This window comes from Toxorhynchites rutilus, chromosome 3 (genome assembly GCF_029784135.1).
Source record: "Toxorhynchites rutilus septentrionalis strain SRP chromosome 3, ASM2978413v1, whole genome shotgun sequence".
Classification (NCBI taxonomy): Eukaryota; Metazoa; Arthropoda; class Insecta; order Diptera; family Culicidae; genus Toxorhynchites; species Toxorhynchites rutilus.
In genome coordinates, this window is record NC_073746.1 from 193,669,795 (window position 1) to 193,681,422 (window position 11,628).

An 11,628-nucleotide genomic window follows, 5' to 3' on the forward strand; every position below is an offset into this window, starting at 1 on the left:
CACGTTACGTCAGTTATTCTACCATGCAATTCTTATGAAAACATTCACATACACCGGCAGTATAACAACCCGTCAGCGACCGAATACGACCGGCAGGATTTGTATAAAAGAATATTTGGTGGAGACAGGCGGTGTGTTGGGGTTTTGTCTGGGCCAGTCTTCGGAAAGCAACACGGTGTTGATGTGTAACTTTTTGTTTTGCACCCAGTTGAACTCTCACAAAGTTGAAATGTTTAGTTTCAACACCGTTCGCTTTAAAGTTCGAACATCCTTTCTGCACCGTATCCTTACACCGGTGTATATGCCCAATTTTGAACCGCGCTCGAATCTTGTTTGTCTGCTTTGCTTTCTCTGTTGAGGCGGTGCGTATGGGGACGCCCTGTTGCTTTTATGCTTTGCTAAGAACGAACGAAGACAAAGCGGGCGCTAGAATTTGATATGTATGTGTGTGTGTATATAGAATGAGACGCGCATCACACAAGTGAGAAGAAATGTTTAGTGTCTGAGTTCTGCGCCGGGTACATTTTGCGCTGTTGTGCTTATGAATTTTGTGCTCTTCGCACCAAGATAGAATAACAGTTTTCTTTGAGCGTGCACTGATGAAAATTAAACTCAAGCGCAGCGCTGAGTTTGTTTTCTGAAGACTGGTCTGGGCTTTGTGTCTAGGCTTTTGTTTTGATTCTGGTTGTATTCTTTATGTCGACATATCTCTTCGTTCCAAGTTTCGGAGTCAAAATCATTCGCGACTAGCTGAGTCTATTTATTATTATTGTTGAATAAGGGTCGGTAGTACGGGGTTTAACCATTTAAATAATATAATTCAATTATTTTTCATTCATTTTTTCTAAATTTTGTACTGGTTCTAGACATGTTGATTCGAAAGAAGGCATTGCAATTTAAAACAGTCGTAGGTGGCGACACCATGAATAACATTAAATAAATCGCTTGTTTGACATTTGACGTGACGGTCTGCTGCAAGCCTGTTACAGAGACGGTTCGGATTCCTCAAGGCAAACTCGTTTTTTTGAGTAAGCTTTTAGCTGAAATATTTTTATTTTTATTTTAATTCGTATTCGTATTCATAGTTCACTTACAATTTATGTTCCTTTCCTTACTTATTCGTCTACTTGTAACCGTTTTCTTAGTATAAATGTTGAGTTCTGTAAGCTGTCTTTTAGTTAGTTGTGTTCAATTTTTAGCATAATATATTACTTACAACAAAATAGAAAAAATCGTATTCACCAATCGATTTAGTTTATAAATTTCGATCAACTTTGTACTCCCGCTCTATTACTGTTGTGAATGAGGTATATAATCTGTATCTGACGTATACACAACGAATGACAGTGAAGCGTTAGTTTCGCATAAAGAATTTATATAAATGGAAAAAAATCAGAAGCCTTTTACGTTGACGAGGGGTTTTGTACCGTTGCGCACATACCCCCACCCGTATTGCTCGAAGTTTTTTCAGCCATACTCTCAGCACATCCAAAACTGCCAGTTACGTTAACGGTCTCTGAACGATGCCTGTCGACGTCTTCACATCTGCGCTTCGTATACGCCCATCCTTCCCCGGATACAGCTTGACAACTCTTCCTCTTTCCCAACTGTTTCTTCTCATTTCGTTCACAATCATGACTAAATCTCCAATATGTATCGGTTTTATTTCCCCGAACCACTTGGACTGCCTTGAAATTACTGGAAGGAACTCCTTGATCCACCGGCTCCAGAACCGATCGAGCATGACCTGTACATGCTTCCAATTTGAACGAATAGCTGACGTGCTATGCAACTGCATGGTTACTGGTTGGCATACTCCGTTTGAACTGAGAAGCAAAAAGTGATTTGGAGTCAGTGCTTCATTTTCCTCCGAATCCAATGGAAGATACGTAAGTGGGCGACTATTTATTAGGGACTCTGCTTCTGCTAAAGCCGTGATGAGGGTTTCTTCATCCAGATTCCTCGACATCTCCATTGCCGCCAAAGCTGCTTTCACCGACCGTACAAGTCTTTCCCAGATACCTCCCATATGCGGGGTATAGGGAGGATTCAGTTTCCACTGCGTCGCCGCATTCGTAAATGTTGCAGCCAGTTCATGGTTCAACTTCTTTATTTCTTGTTGCAGTTCTTTCCTAGCTCCTTGGAAATTCGTTCCCTGATCCGAGTATATCTCCAAAGGGGCATCACGGCGTGCAATAAATCTTCGCACAGCTAGCTTGCAGGATTCCGTAGCCAAAGTGAATGCCAACTCTAAATGAATTGCCCTGGTCGTGAGACAGGTAAACAATGCCACCCAACGCTTAACACAACTACGTCCTAATCTGATGGAGATGGGACCAAAATAATCTAGACCTGTAAATGTGAATGGTCTGACGTATGGATTTAACCGTGACTCCGGAAGCGGACCCATGCGAGGAGGATGTGGGCTTGCCTTACGAACTTTGCACTTCCTACAATTATCTGACATCTTTCTAACAGCCGATCTGATCTTGGACACATGAAACCGCTGCCTCAATTCATTCACAACCGTCTCGTTGTTCGCGTGGCCGAACTTACGATGATAACTGTGGATGATAAGTGTTGTCACGTAATGGTTTTTGGGCAAAATCGCCGGAAACTTTGCTTCATATGACAACCAGGGTGCGGCACCGATTCTTCCGTCCTTCCGTATCACACCGTCACCTCCAAGAAAGGGACACAGTTTGTATAGTTTGCTGTTCTTATCAATTAACTTCCGTTGTTCCATCGGAACTTGTTGGTTGAACACCAGTGTAGCGTATTCGTTTGCGAAAGATTCACGTTGGATCAGCCTCACCACAGTTAACTCTGCTTCCAGAAGTTCTTCTCTGTTCAATATCTCAGGGTCTGGGAGCGTTAATTCATTCTTTTTCTTCTGGCAGTTATATCGAAACCTTCTAACGTACGCAGCAGTCCTCAGCAAGCGTTCCCATTTGGAGAACCGTTCAAATTTAAATATTTCCTCAGTTCCGGTACGATGATGTAGGTTAATAATCCGCATCTCCTCGGAAGTGACCCAGTTCTTCTCTTGTTCTGGCCAATCCCGTTCGTCTTTGTACATGAACTCTGGTCCTCGTTGCCACCTGCACGTCTCAGAAGCAACTGGACCATTACCCCATTTCGTTGCTTCATCTGATACGTTCCACCTTGTTGGTACCTTTCTCCAATCGGATGCTTCGGATTGTTCCAGGATTTCCCCGACCCTGAAAGCCACGAATTGATGAAATTTGTGTTGATCAGAACGAAGCCAAGCTAGAACGGTGTTTGAATCGCTCCAGAAATTTTTTCTTCTAATCGGAATTGTATGGCTTTCAATGATGGTTTTCATCAGTCTTGTACCAATGACAGCAGCTTGCAACTCTAACCTAGGCACTGATAGTTGCTTGAGCGATGCAACCTTGGTTTTGAAGGCTACTAGAGTACAACGGACGGAGTCTCGCGATCGATTATCCGGAAATAAGCAGCTGCGGCATAAGCGGTCATACTAGCATCTAACATGCAGCTCTATACTCTCGAGGGACTTCGGATCGTATCCGAGAAAATAAGAGCGATTTATTCTTACACAGCTTAGTTCTTGCAAAGCTAAAATCCATCGGTTCCACATTGGATAGATAGCCTCTGGTATGGTTTCATCCCATTCTATACCCGACCTCCAAACATCTTGTACCAAGACTTTACCATGTTCACGAAGTTAGCCACCAGGCCAAGAGGATCAAATATGCTCATTACCAGACTGAGCAGTTCTGTTTTAGTAGGGTAGCCATTTCCGTCCACCAGTTTTTTTAGGTCACTACGAAATTGTACCGCAAAGGAAAATATGTCCTCTTGTGGTATCCAAATCATACCCAAAATCCGTTCTGAGTTGGTACATTTTCCCATTACGAAGTTCTTTGAAGATTCAGACGATTCCTCACCGATCCGCTCCAGTACATCCGGGGCGTTTGACAACCAGTATCGCAATTCGAATCCGCCTCGCTCGTGTATTGTTTTGACCTCCTCAGCCAACTGCACCGCTTTATCGACGGTATCGACGCTGTCCAAATAATCGTCCACATAGTGGTTCTCAATTACCGCGGTTGCGGCCCTTGGAAACTCGGTGGAATGCTCACTCGCGTTGAGATTCTTCACGAACTGTGCAGAACATGGTAGTGCTTGCCGATTTTCCGGCCTGATGAGCACCTGATGGAATATCTCTTTGATGTCAGCGTTGATTGCCACCTCTTTTTGACGAAACCTACACAATACGGTTGGGAGTGACTGAAGCAGATCCGGACCTTTCAGAAGGACCGAGTTCAGGGAAACGCCTTTCACAGATGCTGCGGCGTCCCACACAATACGAAGCTTTTCCGGCTTCTTTGGGTTGGTCACTACACCAAGGGGTAGATACCAAACATCACTTGCCTTGGTCTCTTTTAATTATAATTCCGTAGCTTTATGCGCGTATCCTTTGGTTAAGTAATCAGCTATTTGTTTACGAACATTCTCGTATAATTTCGATTCTTTCGACAATCGTTTTTCGAGAAATTGTAGCCTTTTTTCCGCCATTGCCCTGCTGTCAGGAAATTCCACCTTGTCGTGCTTCCAAAGAAGGCCTGTTTGGAACCTCCCCGAATTTGTACGTTTTGTGGTGGCTTCCATTAATTCACGAGCTCGTTTTTCGCTAGTTGATTCGACTAATTCCTTTGCACTGACACCCGTGCCTTCGACCGTGAAGAAGTTCTTTACCATTTCATGGAGTTCATTATTTGTCGGACGATTGCAGAAGTGCATCACTCGATGAAACAAATCAGCATTCGCATTACCCGATCTCCCATAGAGCGTCCACCCTAGGCGTGTCTTTGCTGTAAATGGTTCGTCGCCTTTACCTTCTCGCAGTTTGAGGGGCGTCTTCATTCTGGTGTTATCTAATCCGATTAGTAGTCCCGGTACCGCATCCTCGTAACTTGAAACAGGAAGCCCTTTCAGATGAGGGAATTTCGCCTGCATTTTCCTGAAGTCGATGGTTTGATGTGGTAAATCTAAACTGGATACTGTGTGCACTCCATTCAACAAAAAGCGTTTATTAGAGCTAGTTCCGGAAATCTCCAACTGTAAACGTTGCGAATTTTCCTCGGTACGTTTAACACCGTTTGTCCACTGCATGCACAATGGAAACACTGGTCCGGTGACACCAAGCTTTTTCGCTATCGAATTCTCTAGCAATGTTGAATCTGAGCCTCCATCAAGGAATGCGAAAGTATTAACGGTTTTCCCGTTGGCATGAAGCGAAATCGGAATGATGCGGAACAGTATTCGCTGATGTTGGTGTTGATGGACTGTTACTACACCTGTACTTGTTTTCATTAACGATCTTCCAGAATGTGACGGTGTTCTTGGCAACCATCCGATCCGCATACCGAAGCTCTACACGGCCATTTGCCATGCGGATATAAACATCTCCTACACAAATGTGCTTCTTGAACTACTTTCCAACGATCTTCTAATTTCTTCGCTTTGAAAGTGGGACATTCCTCCGGTTTATGTCCAGGGGATTGGCATACCGCACATGAGCGTACTTTGGGAACTGTTGATGCTTGAACCGCACTATGTTTTTCGTCATTGGTGAAGATCAGGATCACGGCTACCTAAGATATCCCGGACGGGGATATCCGATTGTCTGCCTTTTGCTCTCAGTGCTCTAGAGAGCTGAGAGCGAGCAGCATGAAACCGGATACACGACCAGACAACATGCTCGATGTTGTGGTAGCCATCGCCACAATCACAAAGATTGTTTGCTGCGAGCCCAATGCGATAGAGATGCGCGTTTAGGTTGTAGTGATTGGACATGAGCCGAGATATCACGCGAATGAAATCACGACCTACATTCAATCCTTAAACCAAGCACTCGTCGAAACCTTAGGGATAATCGTGTCAATGTAGTGCATAATGTATAATGAAATCACGACCTACATTCAATCCCTTAAACCAAGCACTCGTCGTAACCTTAGTGTTCGTCGAAGTTTTGTTTCCGAATTCTTTAAGCAGACACTCGAATTTTCCGATTGATCAGCTAAAGCTGCAATAAATTTATTTTTATAATTCATCTCTATTTTTAATTCATTTAACTTACAATCTAGTATTCCTTATTATATTCGAGAACAAATTTATAATTTTCCTAATGTTTTGCCGAATCATCTAAATGTGGTTTTGACAATCTTCTTAGACAGTTGGGGTTTCTTGTTTTTGTTTATGGCTACTAACTACAGGGTGTAACATTGGCTATTGTTTTCTAGCGTTACACTGAACATTCTCCCCCCTGTGTCGCCAGAATCTTGACTTCGGCGTCACCTAGTACATCTAACAAGGCAAGTTTAACAATAGGCCGTTGCAAAACACCACTTGAGGTGAGAACATCTGCCCGACGAGTAACCCCATCTCGCCCCGGAAAGGTACGTAGTACACGCCCTCTAATCCAACGATTCCTGATCCTTTCATCCACTAAAAGAACTAGCTCTCCCTCTCTGATCTCTCGCACGTTGTTGAACCACTTTGTTCTTCTTGCGATGGTAGGCAGATATTCTTTGATCCATCGTTGCCAAAACTTATCTAAAGTATGTTGGATCATATTCCAACTTCCCCGAATTGTAGCACCCTCATCGATTGGACTCTTTACCGACTGTTGCACCCCATTTGAACTAAGCATAAGAAAGTGGTTAGGACTGAGCGATTCTGAATCTTCTGTATCCAGTGGAACAAAGGTCAAAGGGCGGGAATTCACCATGTGTTCTACTTCAGCCAATAGCGTTGCGAAGGACTCTTCGTCAAGTTTTCTCTCGGTTGGGAGTGAACCCATCGCTTCCTTCACCGATCGCACCATTCTTTCCCAGCATCCCCCCATATGTGGTGCCGCTGGTGGGTTGAAACGCCACTGTGTATAGCCATCTGTAAAGGTGTCACCTGTATTCATTTTATGCAATTCTTCCTTCAGTTCTCTACTCGCGCCAACAAAATTGGTACCGTTGTCGGTAAATATCTCTTGTGGGGCTCCTCGGCGAGCGATGAAACGGCGTATAGCTTTTTTGCATGAATCGGTGGATAGACTTGTAACGGCTTCAAGGTGCACAGCTCTGACAGTTAGGCATGTGAACAATGATACCCATCGTTTGACTGCATTTCTTCCTATTTTTATTAGGTATGGTCCAAAGAAATCGATTCCAACGAAAGTGAATGGGCGGACAAATGGGGTCAATCGAACACGTGGCAATGGTCCCATCTGAGGTACTACAGGAACTGTTTTATGTACTCGACACCACATACACTGCTTTTTAACCAAACGAATTTGAACTCTGAGTCTCGGGATGTAGAATTTTTGCTTGACTTCGTTCAACACGGTTGCTTCATTGGCATGGCGATATTTACGGTGGTACCAATCCAGTAGTAGTTTTGTAACACGATGCTCTTTCGGAAGGATAGTAGGATATTTCGCTTCATATGGAATACAATCTGCGTTCTCCATTCGGCCGTCCACTCGAAGAATTCCATAATCGTCGACTCTTGGTGTCGCTGTTGCGATGGGACTTCCTCTTTCCAACGGTCTTCGTTTTTCTTTTTCTACTTGTAAATTGCGTTTCAACGTAGCAACTTCATCCGGAAACACTTCAGCTTGTACTGAACGCCACAGACTTCTCTCAGCTTTTTGTAGTTCTTCTCTTGTCAAACTACCAGTTTGGCGAGGTTCCTTGGACCGCATACGTTGACAGTTTCCTATGTAACGATGCAAATATGCCACACATCGCAGCAATCTTTTCCACTTCGAGAAACGCTAGTAGACGATAATAGGTTTAAGAATGAAATGTGCAAACACATAAGCAGGACGTAATTCTTCTGCTGTTTCATGGGTATCACTAGGATCCTTCGGCCATTCTTCTTCGTTGTCGTATAGAAAGTCGGGACCTCTGTACCATCGGCAATCATTATCGAAAGCTGGGCCTTTACCCCATTTTGTGGCTTCGTCTGCGGGATTCTGTCGCGTCGGAACCCATCTCCACTCGTGCTCAGTTGATAGACTCAGTATTTCGTTCACTCTAAAAGCCACATACGGCCTGTACCGTCGCAGATCGGATTTTATCCATGATCTCACAGTAGTTGAATCACTCCAGAAATAGGTACGTTTAACAGAAAGTGTGTGTCCCTCTTCAATAGTTTTTCTCAGGCGAGCTCCGATAACGGCTGCCATGAGCTCTAGTCGCGGGATTGACAGTGGTTGTAGAGGCGCTACTTTTGTTTTAGAGGTAACTAAAGCACATCGCACATGCCCTCGATCGACAATTCGAAAATATGCTGCTGCTGCGAATGCTTCTTCACTGGCATCAACAAAAATGTGGAGCTGAAGTGTGTCAAAGCTGCCAACATGGTATGAGGGGAAGTAACAACGAGGTATCTTTACACGATCAAGGTCATGGAGTACACCAAGCCATTGCTTCCAGCGACAAAACACCTTTCCCGATATTTTATCATCCCAGTCGATTTTGGCTCGCCAAACTTCCTGAACGATCACTTTTCCTTCAATCACAAATGATGCCACAAGACCGAGTGGGTCGTAGATGCTCATGACCACTCGTAACATCTCTCTTTTCGTGGGCACAATTTCTCCTATTATCAGTCGTCGCACATCCTCACGAAAGTTTAACGAAAAGGCAAAAACATCGGTATCCGGTAACCAGACCATTCCAAGGAGACGTTCGGACGAGAATGTGTTCTCCTTGTCAGGGACAAAGTGTTTAACAGCTGTTGGATTCAATTTCCCAATTCTTCTCAATACCGATCGATCGTTAGAAATCCAATTACGGATCAAGAATCCAGCTTTAGCGTGTATATAACTGACTTCCAAAGCTATTTTAACAGCTTCATCTGCTGTGTCCACGCTTTCTAAATAGTCATCTACGTAGTGTCTCTTTCTTATAGCTTCCACTGCTTTGGGGTATTCATTTTCGTACTCAGCTGCGTTCAAATTTTTGACATATTGGGATTGAGATGGGGAGCAGGTAGCTCCGAAAATTGCGACATCTGTAACCATCGTTTCTAATTCGTCTTCAGGATTATTTCTCCATAGGAAAAGCTGCGCACTACGATCTTCCTCTCTGATTAAAATCTGGTGGAACATCTCCTTGATATCGGAGCATATTGCCACCTTCCGCTGACGATATTGGAACAGTACAGACAATAATGGCGCCAATAAATCTGGCCCTTTAAGGAGCATTGTGTTTAAGCCCACACCTTTGACCTTAGCTGCAGCATCCCAAATTAATCTCACTTTCTCTGGTTTTTTGGGATTTAAAACAATTCCGATGGGTAAATACCATGTACGGTTAGGGTTGAATGAAGCCAGTTCATTTGCGGTGGCTTTGTGCGCATATCCCTTTTGTTGAAACTCTTCGATATGTAGTCGTACCTTATCGTACAGAAATGGATCCTTTTTCAATCGTTTTTCCAGGCATCGTAAACGTTTTTCAGCCATCGGTCGACTGTCAGGGAACTCCACTTCGTCTTGCTTCCATAGAAGTCCGGTCTCAAATCTCCCACTCGCTGTACGTATTGCTCTTTGATTTTGCAATCCTTCGATTTCTGGGGCTATCGTTATGCCGAGGCTTTCTACAGAAAAGAAGCTGCGCACATACTCATGAAGATCTTGATCATTATTTCGAGCACAAATGTGCATTTGTCGATGGTTAAACGGTGCTTCTGCTCCTACTACACTTCCATATACCGTCCAACCTAGGCGAGTCTTCGTGGCAATCGGTTCATGAGGAAGACCCTCGCGTAACTTCAGTGTAGCTAACAGGTGGGTATTACTCAAACCAATGAGAATCCCAGGAACAGCATGTTTGAAACTTTTTATCGGCAATCCTCGCAAATGTTTGAATTGATTCACCATGCCGTCGAAATCTAACGTCTGCTCTGGTAGACCAAGGCTCGCTACTGTATACACGTCAGAAATATCAAACTGTTTGCTACTACCAACTCCCGAGATATTCATTTTCACACGCTGAGCACCCGAGAATGTTTTGTTTATTCCACCTGTCCATTGAATGCAGAGCGATTCGGTCTTTCCTTCCACACCCAACGAATCCACAATCGCTTGTTCTACCAACGTGACCGAAGAACCATCATCTAAAAACGCATGTGTGTTAATTTGTCCTTTCTCACCATATAAAGTTACAGGAATCACACGGAACAGAGTGGATGCTGCTGACTGACGATGAATTGTGACTGTGGCATTCACTGATACACCAGGTTTCGATTCAGTTGATGATGGGTCATAATGCAGGAGCCGATTATGGCGCTTTTGACATCCTCCTACACCGCAGATTTCTCCTTTACAAGGCCATCGAGTATGTGCTATGAGACACCGTCGACACAGCTTGCGATCTTTGACGATCTTCCACCTCTCATCAACAGACAGTTTTTTTAAATGTAGCACAGTTGGTTGCTTGATGATTGCCACCGCTGCAAACAGAACATGACTTTTTGATTATTTCGGTCGAAGGATGCATCCGTTGTTTTCCATCTGCCGTTTCACGGGAGAACTGAGCCGTCTCCACTGCATGTGCATTGACATATCCCTTCTCTTTAGGTCTACGATCATCTCGATGAACATGTTTTGAATCCATGTCACATGACACTATTGTACTCGTAGCCAAAGCAACTTTTGCCATATAGTCACTGAATGTGCTTAGGTCCACTACTGGTAATTGTTGTTGATACAAGGCCCAGTTAAATTTTACTGCATCTGGTAACTTATCCACCAGCTCCTGCAGCAAAATTGGATTAGACAGATGTCTTTCCTGTCCAACTGCCCTTAAATGAGCGGCTAAATTCTGCACTGTCAACCCAAATTTCACCAACGTATCCATTCGATTTGCTTTCGGAGCCGGAGTTTCTCTTACTTTCGTGACCATAACCTTCACGATCTGCTCAGGACGACCATACAGTGTTTGAAGAGTGGATATAACTTGAATGACAGTGGACGGATGTAATAGAAAACTGCTTACCGCTTCCTTGGCACTTCCTTTGAGGCATCTCTGAAGTCTTAACAAGTTTTCCGAATCAGAGTAGCCACAAGTTTCAGTTGAATGTCGGCAACTGCTAATAAACAACGGCCAATCGAGTGGATCGCCCGAAAAAACTGGCAATTCCTTAGAAACTACCTGCCTGGCAGCTATCTGCTGTGGTGTTGGCCCAGTTATCATTAGTTGGGCACTGTGGCTCCTTGCTTTATTTGATAGAACGGACGGGGCGGGTGGACACAACTGACCTTGAGATGCATTTGGAACATTACTTTGAAGCATATGGGGGGAATGGGGTGCTAGATATATTGGCATTGTACAATCAGTACGTCCACCAACTGGGGTTTGAACAGTAGTTTCAATGGGTTGTCGATAAGAGTAAGAGGGGCTACAATTTATTTCAGGAAGTGGGATAATATTTTGAATTTGTTCACTCACTGGTTGCAAATTAGAATTTTCCCTACGTGACTGCCTTAGCATTTCCATTTCCGAAATGTACCATTCCTTATGGGAATCTATAATACCTTCTTCAGAACGTGTCGGCACTCTGCGTTCTCCTGTTTCA

General features: G+C 43.9%; 1 protein-coding gene across 1 annotated transcript; it reads right to left on the minus strand.

Annotated features, from left to right (window-relative positions):
- Nucleotides 1-6,292: 6,292 nt before the first annotated feature.
- LOC129773779 (uncharacterized) lies at nucleotides 6,293-7,747 on the minus strand. The gene has a single exon (XM_055777425.1). The coding sequence runs from the start codon at nucleotides 7,745-7,747 to the stop codon at nucleotides 6,293-6,295; it is 1,455 nt and encodes a 484-aa protein (XP_055633400.1).
- Between the last annotated feature and the right edge of the window lie 3,881 nt (nucleotides 7,748-11,628).